At 41.6% G+C, this 22,364-nt stretch overlaps 1 protein-coding gene across 16 annotated transcripts in view; it reads right to left on the bottom strand.

Annotated features, from left to right (window-relative positions):
• Window positions 1–1,795: 1,795 nt before the first annotated feature.
• Window positions 1,796–22,364, bottom strand: part of OSBPL2 (oxysterol binding protein like 2) — a 114,708-nt gene continuing 94,139 nt past the window's right edge. For 10 of the 16 annotated variants that reach the window (XM_084854336.1, XM_084854345.1, XM_084854344.1 and 7 more), the window contains 7 exons: window positions 17,138–17,245; window positions 15,012–15,101; window positions 13,778–13,901; window positions 11,075–11,194; window positions 3,897–4,020; window positions 3,065–3,155; window positions 1,925–2,120 (listed from right to left, as the gene is read on the bottom strand). In XM_084854336.1, the coding sequence (XP_084710462.1) occupies window positions 2,018–2,120; window positions 3,065–3,155; window positions 3,897–4,020; window positions 11,075–11,194; window positions 13,778–13,901; window positions 15,012–15,101; window positions 17,138–17,245 (760 nt within the window). In that variant the 3' untranslated portion in view covers window positions 1,925–2,017. Of the gene's footprint in view, window positions 2,121–3,064; window positions 3,156–3,896; window positions 4,021–11,074; window positions 11,195–13,777; window positions 13,902–15,011; window positions 15,102–17,137; window positions 17,246–22,364 lie in introns of all 16 variants that reach the window. The other 6 variants (XM_084854341.1, XM_084854339.1, XM_084854338.1 and 3 more) reach the window with 2 other exon arrangements.

The following is a 22,364-nucleotide window of genomic DNA, read 5'->3' as shown; positions in this document are numbered from 1 at the left end:
GTGTGGGCATCCTACTCCCTCCTCCTGCCAACAGACTGTTTGGCAGGGAAAAGGGAAGGAGAGCCCCAAACTTGCTGTCTGGATTGTGACAAGTATTGGGTACAATATCCTTTATATGTGAAATTTATCATTTGTCCACACACTGACTTATGGTATTCGGAAACAGTAGTATTTATTCACTGGAACAGGAAAGGGAAAAATATATACAATGCCGTGAGACTAGTTGTGTGGTTAAAGTGACCTGATGGAAGCCATTCGTCAAGCACTTTGAAGCCCCAATGAATGGAGAACATGAAGCTGTGATACTTGGTGGGTTACACCCAAAGATAACATCAAGGTAAGTGCTAACAACAAGGTACACTAGTCAAAGACAGTTCTCTCAGCAGTGTTTTTTATTGCCTCAAATGTTTCATGGTAACTTCTTTGCTGGAAAATTTAATGAAATGTGACTAAATATGTTACAGTCAAGTTTCCCACAGGCACTGTATAAAAACACCTATGTAATCCCCAAACTATTTTTTCTATAAATGTCTCTGAAGCTTTTCTGCTTTTGCTGGTCTTCAAACATCTAGTCTTAAGTTGAAGTTTGCAAGTATGAAGCTTCAAAAACTATGTGAAAGATCACTGGACATTTTAAATATATAAGGAGTAAATTAAAAACATTGCACAAATCTAACTAATTTTTGAAAAGATCTGGTGAATTGCCAATGATTTTTTTAAAGGCCACACATATTGTTTACTTCTGGAAATGTATAAAAAGAAAAACACTTTCCCCACACAATTAAAACAGCTCAGGGATTATATGGCTTTGACATGTTTACATCTGAAAAAATAAATCCACGCAGAATGAAATTATACCAACTGGAAATTCAATGAAAGCTTCTGTTATATCATTTAGCTGTAGCTAAAAGGTAGTAGGGAGAGAATTGCTTTTCAAGAATGTATTACTAGGTGTGATGCAGTAAGTGCTTCAGAACATAACATTTAAAAATCCAAAACAAACATGAACCTTTTGCAGATATATTCCAAGTAAATCCAAAGAGGAAGAAGGGTGTGCATGTTTGTGAATAAGTCTAGAAATCCTGAATAAGGTCAGCCTGCCAAAAGCAGTGTTGGAGACAAAACATCTCTGAACGAAAACAAAAACGTGGTTTCTTACATGATATACACATGACACCCAGGTTCCTATAAATATCGCCGATGCCTCCTGTGTTTTTTAAACAAACTACAACATTTGACTGTTGGGCATGGTTTGTAGGTGTTCATAACAAAAACCTGCCAGTCTGAAGGTTCAGAATATTTTGTTTTTTAAGACTGGCAGGTTTTTGTTATGAACACCTACAAACCATGCCCAACAGTCAAATGTTGTAGTTTGTTTTAAAAAAAAAAGTCACAGGTAATTCATTTAATTGATCATCACAGTGCCCAAACATTGAAGCAAAATAGAGTAACAGCTTCTGAAACTGCAAGTTAAGCTCTCTGCTACAGTTGCAAAGGATTTAAAATTAAAGACTATTCAGGAGACTCTCAACAATTCCAGTCACCGATTCTCATTAGATACCTCTCCAATGGCCACAACCATATTTGTATCGTACCGATTCATCAGTGTTGCTCCGAGTTGTGAATACTTAAAAGATATCCTTGACTGCTGAAATCTAAGGAACGATGTGGCTATAATCTCACATTCAATAAACATGCTGCCTCCCCACCAGCTATAGCATGTTAATTTTGTCCAAAAATAAAATATAAAATGCTAACTAGGAGGAAGCAAACAAAAACATGCAAGCCCCTTTTCTCTGAAACATGATCATTTCAGGTTGTAGCTTCAGGGAAAGAAATAACAGCACATCTATTTCGGCAATCAAAATTCAATGACAAATCCTTGATCAGTGACTGGTAATTTTCAGTGAAATTCTGCTTCAGAAAAGGGTGTTTTCTGGTCATGACAAAGCCAGAGAGTCACTGGATTCATTGAAGTCTACCAGCCCTGGGCAAAGGAGCAACTGTGTTCAAGATTTCAGTATATATCCGGACAATCAAAGAAGTTTCTATCAAAGTACCCTCCTGAATACAACCAGTCAGATGTCCCAATATATGGATTAGTGCCTTGATAAAACCATCTGTAAAAAAAGAGAGGAAATCCGTTTAAGTATAGCAGTAAATAAAAACCCACAGAGGATTGTGCAAATGAATTCCAACGTTGGCATATGCGGAATGAGGATTTGGAGTCCTATGCCAAGACCCTATACCATTTAACATCATCAGTCATTTTTAGCATTGCTGTGTAGGCCAGGGCTACCAACAGAATCTTCTGGGCCAGGTATGCTCTCTAGATTCAGGTACCCCCCTGTGGGGCATAATTCCTGGCTATGTGACAGCACCTCTGCCTCTAAGCAGTGGAGTTGCCCACGACAGGTTCTGCTTTACCACCACCGCTGGCCTTGCAGTGAAGTGATTTGCAGGAAGCGGCCTTATATCAAGTCAAGACTATGGTCTATTTCGGTACTGGCCACACAGACTGGGAAGGATCTCCAGGGGAAAGACAGGTCTTTCCCAGCCTGCCTTACCTGGAGATGCTTGGGATTGAAGCTGGGACATTTTGCAGAAAAGCATATGTTCTTATCTCGGAGATATTGCCCTTTCTTAATGGCCCAGTCCATCCCCTGCATCTGCTAACCCATGTGACCATGGGTTGCCAGCTCTATCGATATTAGTATTGTATAGCACTTATTTAGCACACTGTTGTTGCCGTATCAGAAAAGGTGCTCTCCCTCTCATATTGCTAATTAAAATAGCATAGATGCCTCTGAGAGAAAACTGATTTTACTCTACTTTGATCCATGTCAAAATCTTCCAGACTCTGTGTTCACACACAAAACTGCTTCCCTCCTAAAGAGTAAGTGCATTGACATGGAGTAAGCAAGTAATCTTGAAGATGTGGTCATTTAAAGGCACAGCTATAAGAAAATCCAGAAGATCACAACTTGATGAGACTTCATACAGCCACCACAAAATATGCACCATAACTAACCAGCCAGTTTCCTTCCCCATCCACATTAGTTACCTTGTCCTCCATTCAGTTTCATCTTTTGCACGTTGCTTACGAGCAGCTCTCTGCTTCTCTTCTAGCCTCTCTTTTTCTTTGCTAGCCAGATCTAACAGACATTTCAATAGGTACTGATTACTTCATAAAATAAGGAGGAAAAGTACAAAAGGAATGGTAGAGAAACAAAACAAAATCCAGAACATTTTAAGAACAAGTTTAACATATGTACACGTTAAACCCATCCCTTCATCTCCCCTCATAGTCTACCATCTTACCCTTGGTCACTGAATGATGCTCAGGTTCAGATTCTGGCAAATGACCCAGAGAAGCAAATTCCGTAAGAGTGGGGAATCTTCCTATATGCACCCAATGGGAGGCACATCCCCATGATCCATAGCAGCTGCACCTTCCCATTCATCAAAGCAACTCCACTAAACTGCAACACAGCTTGCATGGCCCCAATATTACTAAGACAAATCTGATGGGTCTAATTCAGATGGAAAACACTGGAATCAAATCACTAGATGAAGTTGTCTGAAATGAGCTGGTATTAAGTAATTGCGGTGTTATTCTGGCCTACCCTTTTTATATTTTGTAATTGTAATTCAGAATATCTGCCAGCTGAAGCTTTAAAAAAAAGTATGATAAGGTTAGTATGTGTGAGGCTACATTCCCTGCCCCCCTGTTCTAATATCCACCCCTCAGTAAGTGTCCTTTCATGTGTAAGCAATCAAGATGCCATCCAAACTTGTGGAAGGTTTGGTATAAATCCCTGAAATAAATACAAATAAATAAAAGAAGAAGTATGCAGAATGACTGAATAAAATTACTTCTACCCACCCACACCTACCTATCTCTCCGTTCTCCATGTGTCTGATATCTGGCCGCAATCGACAGTCCGAGGGAGCCAACACTTCTTCCATGCCCCTTTCTAGTTCATTGAGACTGACAGCAAAACTGGTGAAATTGTACATCTTAGTAAAAACAAAAGAACATGAATATGTTGTCAGCAGCCTACAGTGACATTTGCCTCCCTCTATAAAGATCTGTTATAGTATCACCCACCATCATGCAGAACAGCGGTCCGTGATTCTCCCTTCTAAGCAAGGTAACAGTGGGTGTGTTGGTAGAGAGACCTCACACGTATCTGGCCACGTCACCTGCCCCCCCCAAAGAGCCCATGCAGTGATTCTTGAAATATGCCAAATCTGAGGATCCGAGTATGAACCACGGAGTCCCTGATTAAAATCTTGTCTGTGCCATGAACTCACCAGCTGCTCTGTCAGCTTTGCCCCGTCATTTGTAATAGGGAGATTTTGTGCAGAAATGATCGCTAGAGGGGTTATTCAAAATATGAAACGATCCCTACCTTCTGGCATTTTTGTCATTGACTCAAGACCTTCCTGTTCTGGCAGGGCTATGACTGGTTGTTTCTGTGCTACTTATTTCTTTTACTTTTATCTGCTGCTCCTTGTCTATATTTATGTTTGTTTTTAAATTCATTTTAAACTTTTGATATAAGCAGCCTTGGGCACTTCCATGTGAAATGCAAACACAGGTATTATTTGGACTTAGCTCTGTAATTCCTATTTCCTTTAGGACAATCAAGAAGATGGCTACTAGCCTACTGGTGTTTCTAAGAGTCAAACAAGCTGGTTCAGATGTCATGATAAACCATACTTATTGTGACGGAAACAAGGCACAGTGCTTGGGTCACATACTCTTCAACTCTGGAGGAGGAGACTGGAAGCCTACATTATTTTTAATTAACTGGATTATTAGCATTATGTCTGAACCCTAAAGTATGGTTAACCTTAATTAAGCTTTATTGTGAAGCTGGCCGTTTAATCAAACCATTGTTAATTAAAATTAACTAAAAGTTTGTCAGATTCACACAAAATGACAAACTGAGATTAAATCCAAAACAGATGTGAAAACTTCTGATTTCCTCATGGGCAAGCCGGAGTGTGTGAGCCCGAGGGTTATTGTATGTATGTATGTATTTTGTTCAATTTATAATCCACCTATTTGCAAAATACTCTAGGCAGCATACAGAGTAAAAAACAACAATTTTACCCAAAACAAAACCCTGTAGCTTCTATCATGACAAACCACAGTTTAATGTGATGGTGAACCAGCCTTATGTGACACAATAAATCTGTGATCAACATTTTCCACTTTTTTGTGCTTTTCTACTCATTAATTAGCAGCTCCATGTAGCTGCTTTGAAGACTGGGAAAGTAGTGTTTGGGGAAAGGGCATTTTGCCCTTCCACATGCAATTCCCCACCCCATCCCTAGAAACTGCTGTTAGTTCCATGGAGGAAATATACAGGCACCTTTAATGAGAGGTGTCAGGTCAAATTAAAGCCCATAGACCCCAAACAGAACAAGGAAAATAGCAGAGTTTCCTGCACCAGAAGCCTTCAGTTTTAATACTTTTGCAGCTGGGTCTGAATGGAAAGAAATTTACTCGCTTTCATTAAGCCATAAAATTCCACAAGGGGAAAAGGGAATTGTCCAAGTAAGTTCATTCCTTTATGCTACTGACAAATAAGCCAACAGTGCTTAGTTCTGGCCAAATCTGATATATGCTTCATCACAAAATGTAATGTGCTTCCCTAAAGGACCTACTTTTATTGAAGAGCTAAGATGCCTGGAGAACTGTTGAATCATTTGTGTGAGTCCTGTATGAACTGCCTGAACACTGCACATTTGCCAATAAAAAAAGAACACCTTAGAGATAGAATCTCAGCTCCAGAACACAGAGATGGCAGAACAATAAGAGATGATGAACATGCAGATCAAGGAGTAGAGACAATGCGAGAGTGAGCTGCAAGTCATCTCTACTACATAAAATACCAGCAACAACTATTTTGAAAAGGGCAAATTCACTTCTCACATAACTGGAAAAGCAGCCAAAAAGAAAGCCCAGAAAAAGTCCAGCCATTTAAAAAGCACATTGCGGCAAGAGGGGACTTTCAGTCTGCATGCACAAGTGGATGGAACAATTGTTGTCCTATAATGTTACAGATCCTATGCTGATTTTGTTTTGTTTTTAAATTGAATGGATTGTTTTTTAAGAGGCATTTGTCCAGCAACAGGAGCCTAGCAAAGGAAATATAAAAAAACAACAACAGGGCACTTTGGTATTGTGTGTGGTATATTGATAATGCAAGAAGTGACCACCAAAGTGGGATAACCACTGAAAGAAGCCATGGCGAGCAATAGCAGATACCTTGTCACAAAGCCCCACAATTCAGGTTGTGCCTATGATCCAGAGGATGTTGTACAGGCTTATACTGAAGTTTCAGCACTATCATTTGACCCAAACAGCTGTTCAAACAAGTTTAGAGCTTCAAGAAGTAACAATACATTATACCTGGATTGCCTAAGTACTTTAAGAATGCTGAAGAAATAACTAGAAAATACTTGCTGAATATGGATAATCAAGTGAATTGAATGAAATAGTAACCGAAGAAGACTATATTGTTATGCTACAGTGAGAACAGAAATCTGGACTTTATTCAAAAGTATCAAAGTCCAACCAAATGCTGTGAGCATGCCAAGCAGACAGTGGGATGGCCCAATAGTGAATGAAAATAGCATGGTCCCTTTTTCAGAAGAAATATACTGACACAGTGAAAGAACCTTGAATCACCATAGCATTACCTGACAGACCTCAGAAGAGGCTAGCAGTTGATCAATGTGATTTCTGGATAGCATTATGGCATTTCATGACTAACAACTGGCTTTTCAGCAGAAGAAGATAAATTATTTCAGATACCTTACAACTTCTGCCATTTCACTATTAATCATCATTATCCCCAAGCAAAGGATGAAGCAGGTAGAACAGCAAAGATGGGGCTTGTTGTCATCTTGCGCTCTCTCAGAAAGAATAGTGACATAGTTTGGGGATGCTCCTGGACTCATTATCGTCATTAGACACCCAAGTGACTTATGTGGTGAGGAGTGTCTATTACCAGCTTCAGTTTGTAGGCCCACAACACTCTTTCCTTGACAGGGCTTGCCTGGCCACTGTACTCCATGCGTTGGTAGCTTAATGTTTAGATTACTGCTTTATGTGAGGCCACCCTCATGTTTGGTCCAGAGGCTGCCGCTGGTGCAGAACGCAGCAGCCAGGATGCTGAGGGGGGTGCCTAGCTGTGCACATATTGCACTGGTGTTGAAGCAAGTCTGCCTATTAGCTACTGAGTCAAGTTCAAGATTTTGTTGCTGGCATATAAAGGTCTCAGCAACTTGGGACCAGGTTACCCAGTGGATCGTCTTCCCCAGCATAGACCTGTTAGTTTGCCAAGATCATCTGAGGTAGCCTTGCTGGTTGTAATGGAACCTCCAGATTGCCATTTGGCAGTAACCCAGAAGTGGGCTTTCTCTGTGGCAGCATCCACTTTGTGGTGAGCCCTCTCCCTTGCTATGCAGGAGGCACCAACTGGGGCATGTTTTAGGAGTCAGCTAAAGACCTACTTTTCACCCAGGCCTTCCCTGACTTATCGTACTGCCCAGTTTTTTTATTGTTAGATCTAATTTTAATGTTTTAATTGAGCATGTTTATCTTTTGATGATTTTAACTAAGATATTTTGCATTTTCTGTTTGTTTGTTGATTGATTGATTGCATTTCTATACTGCCCCATAGCCGAAGCTCTCTAGGCAGTTTACAGAAGTTAAAACATTAAATACAATATAAAAATGTTTAAAGCCATTTACAAAAAAGCACATAAAAGCACACAGACAATATACACAAACAACATACAACTAAAAACAACATTGATCTATCAGTCATAACTAAAGACGCATCGAGGACCGCTTAAAACTCATCATGTACTGCCAAATGCCTGGGAAAAGAGATGGGTCTTAACCTGGCGCCTAAAAGATAATCATGTTGGCGCCAGGCAGACCTCATCAGGGAGCTTGTTCCACAGATGGGGGGCAACCACTGAGAAGACCCTCTCCCTCATTTCTGCCTTCCGAGCTTCCCTTGAAGAAGGCACTCGGAGGAGGGCCTTAGATGCTGAACGCAGTGTATGGGTAGGCTCATTTCGGGAGAGGCATGCCGTCAGGTATTGCAGTCCCAAGCTGTATAGCGCTTTATAGGTTAAAACCAGCACCTTGAATTGAGCTCGGAAGCATATAGGCAGCCAGTGCAAGTGGGCCAGAGTCGGTCTTATATGTTCGGACCTTCTGGTCCCTGTTAGCAAACTGGCCGCTGCATTTTGCATGAGCTGCAGCTTCCGAACCGTCTTCAAAGGCAGCCACACGTAGAGTGCATTGCAGTAATCTAACTTGGAGATTACCAGAGCATAGACAACTGAAGCCAGAATATCCTTGTCCAAATAGGGGCGTAGCTGGACCACCAACTGAAGTGGGTAGAAGGCACTCTGTGCCACTGAGGCCACCTGAGCCTCAAGTGACAAAGATGGTTCCAGGATGACCCCCAAGCTACAGACCTGCTCCTTCAGGGGGAATGCAACCCATCCAGAACAGGCTGAACACCCTCCATCCGGTCAGCCGAACCACCCACCAACAGCAGCTCAGTCTTGTCTGAATTGAGTTTCAGTTTATTAGCCCTCATCCAGTCCATTGTCGCAGACAGGCACTGATTCAGCACATCCACAACCTCACCTGAAGAAGATGAAAAGGAGAAATAGAGCTGCGCGTCATCAGCATACTGATGATAACACACTCCAAAACTCTGGATGACCGCACTCAATGGTTTCATGTAGATGTTGAACAGCACGGGGGACAAAACTGACCCCTGTGGAACCCCATATTGGAGAATCCATGGGGCCGAGCAGTGTCCCCCAAGCACCACCTTCTGGAGTCAACCCTCCAGGTAGGAGTAAAACCACTGCAATGCAGTGCCTCCCACTCCCAGCTCAGAGAGCCTCCCAGAAGGATACCATGGTCGATGGTATCGAAAGCCATAGAGATAAAGGAGAATCAACAGGGTCACATTCTCCCTGTCTTTCTCCCAACATAGGTCATCATACAGGGTGACCAAGGCTGTTTCTGTGCCAAAACAAGGCCTGAACCCCGACTGTACTGGATCCAGATAATCAGTCTCATCCAACAGTGACTGAGGCTGGTTGGCAACCACTTGCTCAAGGACCTTGCCCAGGAATGGGACATTTGCAACCAGCCTATAATTATTAAGGCTTTTTGAGTCTAGGGAGGATTTTTCAAGAGTGGCCTCATCACTGCCTTTTTCAGGCAGCCTGGAACCACTCTCTCTCGCAAGGAGGTATTAATCACCTCCCTAGTCCAGCCAGCTGTTCCCTCCCTGCTAGTTTTTTAGTAGCCAAGAAGGACAAGGATCTCCAAATAAATGTTTGCTTTCCCCCCCCTTTCTCCTCTTTTTTATGTTGTATTGTAATAAAGTGCATATTTGTGTGTGTGTGTATGCACATATAAATATATCTTTAGATATATTACTTTTACAAATGATTTGTTCCCGTTTTTATCCTTCCCTTAAACTTCTCCCCTCCCTTTTTTAAATTATTATTACTACCACCACCACCACGACATTATGGGATTATTATTATTACTACTCCTTGTTGGCTAAACCTTTAATGTTTATTAATACACGTTAATTGAATGGTAATTTATGGCCAATGGAAATAGATTGTTTGCTTCTATTTCTGTGCTACAAGGCTATTTGGATATTTGGTTTGTTCTTATTGTAGTATAATATAATTCTGTTTTTTTCTTTTTTCTTTCTTTCTCTTCCTTCTTTTGCTATCCTCCCTTTTTTCTTTTTTAGAATACTGTAATGTTGGAAACTGAAGATTCTGATTATATTGTTGCTAGTGTTTATTTCATTTATAAAAATAAAATAAAAAATTGATAAAAAAAAAGAAGGGCAAGGATCCAATATGGAAGTGGTTGTACGAACCTGTCCAAGCACCCTGTCCACGTCCTTGAGCTATACCAACTGAAACTCATCCAAGAAAACTGGACAAGACTGTGCTCTGGATACCTCACCAGATTCACCTGCAGTAATACTGGAGTTTAAGACCCAGTTGATGCAAGAGATTTTATTCTGGAAGTGCCTAGCCAGTGCATTACAGTGAGCCTCAGACGGTTCCATAGCGTCCTTAGGGCCAGAATGTAAAAGGCCCTGGACAACCCTAAAAAGCTCCGCTGGGTGGCATATAGACAACTGAATAGAGGCAATGAAATATCTTTTTCTTGCCACTCTCACTGCCTTTGAATATACCTGGCCATAGGCACACACCAGAGTTCGACTGCATCCACTAGGAGTTTTTCTCCACCTGCACTCAAGCCGTCTCCTATTTTGTTTCACCACTCTGAGCTCCAGGGTATACCACGGAGCCGTATGAGCTCTACTCTGGAGAGGGCGCTCAAGAGTGATCGTGTCAACTGCCCGGGTCATTTCTGCATTCCACAGATCAACCAGGGCTTCGACAGGAGTGCCAGCCATATCAGCCGGAACCCTGCCCCCGCCCCCCCGCCCTCTGGAAACCATATTTTAACTGTGGATGTTTTGTATTTTAATTGTTATGTTGTAAACTGCTTCAATATGTCTTGTGAGGTATTGTCAAGCTGTCTATAAATTCAGTAAATAAATAACATGTCTACAGGTGGCACTACCATTAGTTGCAGTTTGGACAGAGCTAGGAGTTTCCTTTTTCTCCATGATTCCTGATCCTTTAAGGCGATAAAGAATATGGCTTCCATCTTACCCAGTGTTCCCTAACCCTTCCATAACAGGGATTATAAAATTGATCCAATTACACTATCATCATCATCATCATCATCATCAACAACAACAATGAGTTTAGGGCTTGAGACAGGTTCTTGCTTTTCAGAGGCTGCAGAGCTCAAGAATAGTAAAAGCCTTGGTAAGACACGCACATACAGATAATTCTTTTAAATTTTGAATAGCAGTACTTGAGGTTCTCTTCTAGTTGTCTATTCTTACTCATATACTTAAACTGGGTCCATTATGAACCCTGCTCCCAATATACCAATTATCAAGCAACTTACCTGAGATGAATTTGCTGGTCTAGTGCTTATCCTCCAAAGTAGCTTACTGCCAGGTATGACTTGCACAGTCTCTTGGATCTCTGGCATATCATCAGCTTCATCATTTTCAGGATCATCAGTCTTAAAACAAAAGACATGATAGTTCATGGTAACTAAGAAGAATGTCAAGTACAAAATCCTTGGTCCCCCTTTTGGAACTCTACACAGGCCCTGTTCAGACACATCAGAGCTGCTTCAATAAACTACAGTGATGAGCTCAAGCTGTCCATTCTCCCACTTCTGTTTTCTCTTCCTTTCACACACCCAGTTATAGATAAGACTTTCTAATCTGGAGTACTTCTTCCCAATATTCCTACCCAAGCCCTGAGATCAACATGAGAAGCCCTGCTCTGAGTGGCCTCTTATGCTGAGTTACAGTAGATGGCTTATTCAATAGGAGCCACCCCCCAGTTATGGAATGCCCTCCCCAGAGACATCCTCCTGGCACATGCTGTTATCCTTTCAGCACCAGGTAAATATCTTTTTATTCTCTCAGTCCTTTTACCACTCTATATTTCCACTGCTATGCTGTGTTTTAAGTAGTTTTGTCTTTGATATTTTTAATTCTTCTAACATCTGCTGTAGCTTCTGCTATTTTATTGTTGCTTTTAATTGACCGTTTTATTATGCTGTTGCTGTTTTGATGTGGATTTTATTTGTGTTTTTATTGTACATTGCTCTGAGAGTGAAAAGCTATATGACATCTAATAAATTTTGGAAAGAAATAAATCAATATAGGGTGGACTCTAATGGGGCGCTTACACTCCCACTGATTCTGTTGAGTGAGCACTTGTGCAACAGAGGTTAGCACTTCCCATAGGAAGCCCTGAAATGAGCAGAAACACATGTTTCTCAATCGGGGCAGGTCAGCGGAGTTCCCTTATGACCTGCCTGTTCCAGAAACAAGTGTTTTTGTTTGTTTCTGGCTGCCCTGGAAGTGCTAAATCTCTGTTCCACAAACAATGGGTGCCACTTGCGGACAGGAATTGATGGGCATAAGAGAATCGGTGGAGGCGTAAGCACCCCATTGGATTCTGCCCAAAGTTTCCAATGACATCCAACCCAGGAAAGTGTGGTTTAAGGGCTCCCTACAGCCTAGAATTGTAAATCAGGATAAACTCATGGCTTCCTGGTTCAGACATAACTGAGAACTGCAGTTTAAGCAACCAAGAGATCTCCTCTGCGGCTGGGCGCACAAGAAAGAGGGAAGGATGGAATGCTTGAATTTGCCCATGCTGTAACAAACGGTGTTTTGTTGGAGCAGCTCCTTTACATCTGAATCAGACTACAGTCTCACTTCCACTCACACAAGTACTGTTAACTTACTATTACTTTTATATTCATCTTCTCTTCTTGCCTTAATTATCTCGTTCTATTCATACAATTAGAAAATATATTTTTCCTAATGGGCCAAACATAAGCTGGGGGCTAAGAATTTCCTCCCTCTCTAATATACCCCTTGGCTCACTCGGATCCCTCAATATTTGAGTGAGAAGCTCCTCTCTCCTCCCACACTGCTACTGCTAACTGCAGTGGCTAGAAGTCCAAGCTGCTATGAGAGCTATTTTCAGGCAAGCGAATGGCAAGGGCTAGACAGCAGATGTACCCAGTTAGTTAAACAATCAGCAGTAATCCATAGGTTTCATTGGGCATACAGAGTAGCAAATGCTTGCCATTCTATGTTCTGAGCATTTAAATATATCCATATCTAACCTTTGGGTGTTTTGAGTAATTTTTATTTTATGTAAATTATCCTCCTGCCCTCCACTACTCCTACTAAGCAGGTAAGCAAAAAATATATTCTTAAGAAACATCAGATTAACAGCTGGCAACTCCCAAAACACAAATTCACCAATAAAGGAGATCTGATGGGGGGGGGGGGGCATTAAAAACTAGCTCTTGGCACTTGGGAGTTTTGTGATCAGCAGAATGCAGAACAAGCGGGAGGCAAAATGAAAACTTTTGATTGTTCACAGAGGGACTCCATTAAAGGCTCTACTAAATGTCTGAACAGGAAATATGAGTTCAACAGCATAAATTCAATTTACAGCTTTACAACTCAAGACTCAGTACATATGTACCATTCTCATCTTAGAAATTTAAAGACAATAAGTGATTCAGTCTCAAACAACAGCTCTACCCAGTGTTCATTCCAGAAAGATATTGAATTTCTACACCTCCCACTGAAGTCAGCAGGGGCTGTATCCAATGCTCTCTTTTCATTCACCGAAGGCTCTTTGACCCAGCTGAAGTTTCCATGAATGGAAGAAGGTGGTAATTTCTGCAAATACTACCTTTCTCCTTCAGCCACTCACATTGTTTCAAAGGGTCCCCAACCCCTCTGTAGAAGATTGCGGAGGAGAGGTAACACAGGGGTATGCGAAGGGAAGGGAAAATCATAAAAATTGTTTTCTTCCCCCTCTGTTCACAGAAACCTCTGCTGGATCAAAGAGCCTTCTGTGAATGGAAAGATAGCACTGAATACAACCCTGAGAATTCACACAACATTTGGGAGATGTTGATCCTTGTCACAAAGGTAATCAACAATGCTGGTAGCTCCAATCTGTCCAGCTTGCACGGCATCAGTTTGGTTCTTCCCAGTGTTTCCTTTTCAGATCACATCTTGCACAACTCCTCCTGCTGTCTGTACAACATAAACATTACCGGCTTTGGTTTCTTCTGGTCACCACCTCTCCTCTCGTTCTTCTTGTAGTTTTCATAAGTAGAAGGATCGATACACCATAAACATTCTGTCCATTTGCCATAGATCACTGAGAGTTTCTTCTTACTGTTTATTTTTAAAAAATCAACAGTTTTAAAAAAATTCTGCGTATTTCTTAACTTAATTAAAGACAAGACTGGATTTAGTTCCAAACAAAACTATCAGCCTTACTCATTACTCTCAATATGGGCTGCTGCTGGAAGCGACACTAAATTGAACTCTCCCCTCTCCTCTGAAATGTGTAGGATCATTCATCCTGTGTCCTGACATCATCATGTTGTGCATCGGATGATGCGGAACAAAGGTGGGAAAATGCACAACTAAACATCAGGGCATAGGAAGCGATAGGCCTGGTTCCCACGATTGCAGGGTGGTTAACAAGCCATTGGTTTGTTAATTTGAGTGGTGAGCATGCTGTGGATCCAAACTGACCCTTTTTTGGTCAGATGCATAACCTTCCTCATAGAAATCAAACCCTAGTGACAATCATGAAACCAGATCCAATCTGCTTGGAGCAGTGTTACAAGTAAAAAAAACAACACCCCCAAACCTGCTTTTTAAAAAAGAAGTGCCGAACAAGCATTTTACTTGATACACCCTGACGAGGTGGCTTATTAATCACCCTCACAGGTGCCAGGTGTGTGCTGCCTAATTTCCTTTATTACCCTTGCTGGATTCAGCTTGTCATTACATGTGAACCTGGTGAAGGTGGGTGGCTGGGATGGTTAACAAACCACCCAGTAACCCTACAGCACAGCCTGGCTGGCTTATTCACCACTGTGGCTTATTAACCACCCTTGTGTCATGCAAACTGGGCCATTGTAAGGTTCCTGATTTTTAATTTTATCTTACTAAAAACAGGTGAAAGCTTACTTGTGGTTTTAATGTTGTATATATTTTAAATTGTTTTATTGTGTGTTGTTTGGTTTTAATTTTTGTGAACCGCCCAGAGAGCTTCAGCTATTGGGCGGTATAGAAATAAATAAATAAATAAATAAATAAATAAAATAAAATACTTGGTGGGGAGCAGAACTTGCTCCATAACAGTGGGGAAAAAACACTATCTCCTGTGGGTAGGTATGTCTGCACACACTCACAGTCCACCCCAGCTCAAACTACAGAAGGGTAGTGTAGTGTTTACTACTGAACAAGTAAGCACACACACTTAACACTTACTTTTTGTCTTGAACAAAGCCCTCTATTCTGTGAAGCTCTTTACCAAACAGCCCACATGGTTTAAAGTGAAGGATACATTTATCTCCAGTACTATAAAAGGAAAAAAAGTGAAGCGAACAGGTTAAAATGCTAGCACCTTGGTGCTGAATCCTCACAATATTCCTGTACAAATCCACTCCCCCTATCCCGACATGTGATCTCTGTATGTCACTATGTTCTGATCATCATAATCACTCATCAAACGTTTTAACAACAATTTGAGATACTCTGTGCTGCTATTCAGGGGGGGGTGGGAGTAGATAGGATGGAAGAGTATGCAGGTACAAGACCATCCACACTCACAAAGCGTTTCCTGGATTGTAGCTTCTGAACTGGTTCACATGTCACACTAAGCCCCAGTGGGTTATCATAGTGGGTGGTTGCAGGGTGATTTAGCATGACATCTGAACCCAGAGCGGTTCTTCCATCGTGGGTTGTTTTTCACTAACAAGCCACCCTGAGACGCCATGGCGTATAATAGGGTTGCTTAGGGTGGCTTGTTCTCAGGGTGGCTTTTCGTGATATCTGAATCTGGCAGGGTGATTTTATTGTGGGCTGTTGGGAATAGCTAGAGAGCTGGCTGGCAAGGGCAGTGAAAACCCCTACTGCTCCTCGCAATCTTGCTACTCCCGCCGCCATTCTCTCTCATCCCTTCTCAGCATCCTCTGCCTCAGGATGGATTTTTTTAAATACAAATCTTGAAGAAAGGACAGTGGAGAGCATCCTGAACACATTCACAATTTATTTATTTATTTATTTATTTGGTCCTATGCAAGTGCGCAAGAGTGAATGTCCACTGCTTGGAAACTGTGTAATTTCCCCCTCAGTTTTATTCCTCTACCTTGAAATTTGCAATTATTTCCCCTCTGTTTTACTGCTCTACCATGATATTTGCACAATTTTCCCCTTAGGTTTACTGCTCAGCCTTGAAATTTGCTTAATTTCCCCTTCCATTTTACTGCTTTGCCATGATATTTGTGTATGTTTAGCAATCCCGCTCACTGCTCTGTAACCCATATGTATATCTGACAGCTAGCAATGGAGACCAATGGTGGGAAGTGAAAAGTACAAGGGGGGTGGGGAGCTGAAAGCAGCTGGTGGCTGCAGGAGAGAAGGAGTTTTAGGGCAGGTGTTATTACTTCAGTAGAACTATTGTACCAATGGAAGCCTGAAGGATGAAATTGGCAAGGACATTGACAAGAGGGGATATTGGTATATCTACTGTTAAGTTTGACACTGATTTTTTTTTTTAAATTTGTGAATGCGTTTCTGCATTCATAAGGGCTCAAAAACTTAAATCCCTTTGGCAATGATACGAGGAGTGTGGGTGTTTCCTGCATGAGCCAGCAACTCCCAGCAGACCAATTGCAGAAAGGGTACTGATGTAGGGAACAAGGAAACTAGGATTTCTGCCACAAAGGCCCCTGGGATATGTGCCAGCAGCAGCCAGGAGGACTGAGAGGGGCTGATGGAGAAACAAGCCACAGCAAGCCACCAAGTGGGTGATCGTTTGTCAGGAGTAACAGACAAGCCACCCACCATGGCTTATTCTCAGAGTGGCTTAGCATGATGTGCGAATTCGCCCACTGTGTCATGAAAAACGACAATAGACTTTAAATCATTTTCCTTGGACAGATATTTTGAGTCCACTGAGTTTAAATCAGAGTTTGAGGATTTGGTTATGAGAGCTGAGAGAAAGTACAGTGTGCAAACACCAGGAGCCGTTTTCCTGATAACGCTTGTGTACCAAATCCCCAAACTGCTTTTTGAAGCAGAGAAATCTTTACAATCTTTACTGTATGGGGGAAACTGTCAAGAAGAAAACTCTCAGCAGACACTCTCATACACAGGGTCCTCTGGATTACCCAGAAATATAAACTCTCTTACATGACCACATCTCTACCTCAAAACAAAGGAGAGATTTACACCCACCCAAACAAATCATTATCACGTAACTGCTCCCCAAATGACCAGTATCAAACTGATTAGACCACCCAGTGAGTTGGAAATGTGTTTTTTTTAAATATATAAACAATGGCTCTATTAAACTTTTTTAGAAGGTACAATTTGGTATAAATTCAAATTACCTGTGATTTATAATTTCTACTGTTCCATATTGTTCTATCCAGAGCTTGCCAATAATTACATTATGTACACAGCAGGTAGGGTTAGTCCATGTGTAAGCTTCGTTATTTCTGTGGGGGGAAAAGGAAGGGTCTGATCAAATGCCCGGGAAATGAAACTGAGAACCAACTCAAAATAAAAGGATCTAAAATAAGTCTAACTGTTCCAAATCATCTTCTAAGGAACAATTCCTCCTTATGTTGCACTCTCTGGTACTCACCTTAGCTTTTGTAAGTGTGCAATGTTCTGAACTGATGGGAGGCTAATAAGCTACTGAATAAAGGAAAGGAGGTTTGTTTGAAGTGACAATAGTCTGAGAATGTGGGTAGAGCCTGCGAAGGGCTCACACCTAAAGAAAGTTGGGCTAGATCAGGAGATAGGCATGTGTAGGGATGCAGAGATTTTGTAAAATCTGTTCCATCTGCATTTTGCAGATTGTCGGGTGCTTTCTTTTTTTATTTCACATATTTTTCTATGATGAAATTTGCATAAAATTCGGGGTGGGGGGGAATGCTCACAAGTCCATGGAATCTATGCCACTTGGGAAAAGCCAGACCACTGCAGAATCCACAAATTTGGTTCTGTTGTGGATTTCTCTGGCATCCCTAGGCATAAGTACTTCTACTAGGGTCTCTAGCTCCATATTCCTACATTAATGCCACCACACCAGCACTGATGTCCATTTTAAACTTCATCAACATGTGATTTCTCCTCTAACCATACAACCTAGAAATGAAAATCTCCCCCCATTTTATACCAAAATATGGTCTGGCTCTGCCAACAGTGTAACATGAACTAACTGAGCCAAGACCTAAACTACATGTTATATGCAAATGCACATAACAGTAGCCCAATACCCATTTACATAGCAGAAAGCCACATGCAGATGAATTCAAGTTCTCAATATTCAAACTTAATCCTTCACAGGCAACTGTATGTCTGTTCCTGAAATCATTACCCCACCCAAGTTCATTGGTCTTTTCCCATCTTTGAGGTAATGCTAGCAGGGCAAAGACCTTGTAAGAGGGCATAGCTACTAATTATTTTCTGAATGCTGTCATAAGGTTATCTTGGTTCTGATAGCTTCCAATTCTGTTCTTTGTAAAGCTTCTGATGTATTTTCCGGCAGGAAGATGTTCCTCAGTAGGTTAATGCCTTTTGATTCATTGGCCAGGAAACTATTCCATACAATGTTTGCAACATATTCAGTACTGAATATTTCAAGAGTTGGGGTGCCCCGTTTGTCCCGTATGAATGGAATAATTGAATTTAAGACGCCTTGTGCTGACCAGTAGACTCATAAGGCTACAAGGGGGGTTGAAGCATTTGACACCTTTTAATTTAGAAGAAAGGCAATTAAATGGGGGTGGGGGACACCCAGATGATGTTTATAAAACTATTCATGACGTGGAGAAAATGGAGAGAGGAATTTTCTCTTTTGGAACTCAGGGTCATACCGTGAAACCAATTGGCAGTATATGCAGAGCAAAGTATTACTTCACACAACACATAATTACTTTATGAATTTTCCTACTACAATATGTGGCAGGGGTCACTGGCTAGATAACTTCATGGTGGATAGATCCATCAGTAGCCATGTTCAGAAGCAGAATGCCTCTGAATACCAGACACTTGGGGCCAAAACAACAGTTGAGGGCTGTTGCCCTGTTTGTGGACTTTTGGAAGCATCTGACTCCACCGTTAGATATAGGATGCTGGTTGGGCTCTTATGTTCTGAACTCCAGATATTGCTGGGTTTTGCACAATGCAGCTCCAGCGTGCAAACTGGAGCAGGACAGAAATGATCAAAATTCTATCTGAGACAGTATTAGAGTGCAGTCCTATACATGTCTTCTCAGAAATGAACTCAGGTGAATTCAGTGAACCTTAATGAGTTCAATGGACTTACTCCCAGGTAAGTGTATATAGGATTTAGAGTCCTAAAAGGTTTGAAAGTCTGTACTCTTACATCAGAAGTGTCTGGGGCTCCTAAAAAGGTGACATATAGCAAAGTATTTTTCTTGAGAACCTTGGAGCTTTTGTATCAAACAAATCTCACAAAAACATTCTCCTTTGGAATACCCTATGCCCTTGATTGAATTATGCTTTTATGTAGTTTCTATTTCTGTGGCAGCTTTAAGCAGAAAAATTTCTGGTAGATAGCACCAGTCAAATTAGTGTGAAATAAATTCTAGCTTGCACCATAAGGATGAATGAGAAACAGATTGCCATTAAGTAAACCTGTTTTGTGTCTAAGTAATAATAAAAAGTAATAATACCATTTAGCAATACGAACTTGGTCTAGCTTTCTATTGGTACTAATGATTGACTGTATGTCTGAGTATGTATGCTTGTGTTCACAATCAGAACTGGCAGCGGCAAAGTAATAATGCTTACTTTAACATGTGTCTTATAGCACTACACTGAGGTGGTATTTGTTTAAAGACTAACTGTGCTAACATATGACAGTGCCATAATCAGTAAAAACAGGAGGAGTGAAATTACTGAGTGACAGCAGTTTGACTATTTAGAAGCAAGGGTACACTTTACTAGAGTCCAGGCAGCAGCTCTGCACGCTCAGTCAGGCTGCACCCCCAATACCATGGGGGTGGGAGGAATTGGGGATAAACTGCAGTTTGTGATTGAGGATATTTATGGAAAGTTATTAACCTGCATCTGTGTACCCAGTCCCAGAGATCCTTGTGCATATGCAGGAGGGAAAGGCAGCTGGTGGGAGGGACAAAGCACCATAATAATCAGGGATATTGATTCCAGGGACAGTGGGAAGCCAGTACTATTGATTCACATGTCCACGTTTTTTGTGAGTAAATGTATCGTCCATATCCACACCTTTACTGCCTTTTACATCTGGCTATAAATACAAATCAGGCAGCCAGAAACATAAGGAGGTTAAATAAAGAGAACTAAAAGAAGCAAAAGCCACCTAGCTATCTAGTCTGTCAAGTGTGAACTTGCAAGAAAAAATGACATTGGAGATAATTCATTATTTTGCAATAAAAAGCTCAGAAAAATAAAGCTTTAAAGGGAACTGGTCTATTTAGAAAATGTTTGCAGACATGTTGGTCCATTAAAATAAAAAATCAATAGGATACTACCTTTAGGACAAATCAAAATGTTACAAAGTAGTCAGCAAGCTTCCTAGTAATCAGGTTAGATGTTAAGTTAACCAAAATTAGCAGAGAGAGAGAGAGAGAGGTTGGGGACATGGTAAAAAAAGCCCCAGTGTGTGCCATTGTGTAATTTCAAAACTGCACAAAATGTTGTTGTTGTTGATCAGCCGTTAAGTTGTGTCTGACAGTTCGTGACCCCATGGACCATAGCACGCCAGGCCTTCCTGTCCTCCGCTCCCTCCCAGAGTGTGTGCAAGTTCATATTCATTGCATCGGTGATGCTATCTAGCCATCTCGTCCTCTGCCGTCCCCTCCTCCTTTTGCCTTCAATCTTTCCCAGCATCAGGGTCTTTTCCAGTGAGTTTTCTCTTCGTATTAGGTGGCCAAAATATTTGAGCTTCAGCTTCAGTATCTGTCCTTCCAATGAGCACTCAGGGTTGATTTCCTTTAGGATTGACTGATTTGACCTCCTTGCAGTCCAGGGGACTCGTAAGGGTCTTCTCCAGCAACACAGTTCGAAAGCACCAATTCTTCGGCGCTCAGCCTTCCTTATAGTCCAGCTCTCACAGCCATACGTTACTACTGGGAAAACCGTAGCTTTGATTAGACGGACCTTTGTCGGCAAGGTGATGTCTCTGCTTCTTACTATGCTGTCTAGGTTTGCCATAGCTTTCCTCCCAAGGAGCAAGCGTCTTTTAATTTCATGGCTACAGTCACCGTCTGCGGTGATCTTGGAGCCCAAGAAAATAACATCTGTCACTGCTTCCATTTCTTCCCCTTCTATATGCCAGGAAGTGATGGGGCCAGATGCCATGATCTTCGTTTTTTTAATGTTGAGTTTCAAACCAGCTTTTGCACTCTCCACATTCACCCTCAACAAGAGGCTCTTTCGATCTTCTTTGCTTTCTGCCATTAGGGTGGTATCGTCTGCGTATCTGAGGTTGTTGATAATTCCCCCAGCAATCTTAATTCCGACCTGTGATTCATCCAGCCTGGCGTTTCTCATGATGTACTATGCATATAAGTTAAATAAGCAGGGCAACAATATGCAGCCTTGTCGTACTCCTTTCCCAATTTTGAACTAATCGGTTGTTCCATGTCTGGTTCTTACTGTTGCTTCTTGGCCCTCGTACAGGTTTCTCAGGAGACTGGTAAGGTGATCTGGTACTCCCATGTCTTTAAGAATTTGCCAGAGGTGCACAAAATGTTACTGCAGAATTATAATAGAAAATTTTCTTTCATGACTTACAGGAGTGCATGTATGCAACAGGACTGTGGTATGTTTGTGGTATGGGGCCCAGGTTACAAGTTTGATCTGGTCCTCAAAGTATTATGCTTGAGCCCTGGGGGCAATTTGAAGCAGTAAAGGGGAATTTAACCGTTTCCTCTCTCCAGGTTGCCCCTTCAAGTGGCACTTCCCCCATGGAGTTTTAAATACCTATGTATTTCAAATCCCAGTGACAAAAAACTTCTGGGTGGAGATTTTGAATGGGGGAATGGTAGGCGAAGAAAGGATTAAGCATTATAGTTTGTGTTCTTGCTACACACGTCCCTCAACAGAAATTTACTTGATGTCTGGCTCTTAAGCCATTTCATATTCTTATCTTGTTATTACACAAAAGATAATTTCTTAATTCTGTTTGGTAGAATCATAGAATAGAAGGGTTGGAAGGGGCCTATAAGACCATCGAGTCCAACCCCCTGCTCAATGCAGAAATCCAAGTGAAAGCATCCCTGACAGATGGCTGTCCAGCTTCATCTTGAATGCCTCCAGTGTGGAAGAGCCCACCACCAACCTAGGGAATTGGTTCCATTGTTGTATTGCTCTGTCAGGAATCTTTTCCTGATGATCAGCCAGAATCTGGCTTCCTGGAACTGGAGCCCATTATTCTGTGTCCTGCACTCTGGGATGGTCAAGAAGAGATCCTGGCCTTCCCCTCTGTGACAACCTTTCAAGTACTTGAAAAGTGCTATCAGATCTCCCCTCAGTCTTCTCTTCTCAAGGCTAAACATGCCCAGTTCTTTCCATCTCGCCTCATAGGGCTTTGTTTCCAGTCCC

The sequence above is a fragment of the Heloderma suspectum genome, chromosome 4 (genome assembly GCF_057233095.1).
Source record: "Heloderma suspectum isolate Gila_16-S chromosome 4, 16-S_ref, whole genome shotgun sequence".
NCBI lineage: Eukaryota > Metazoa > Chordata > Lepidosauria > Squamata > Helodermatidae > Heloderma > Heloderma suspectum.
Note: the sequence above shows the minus strand (reverse complement) of the source record. Positions and strands in the feature narration are given on the sequence as shown.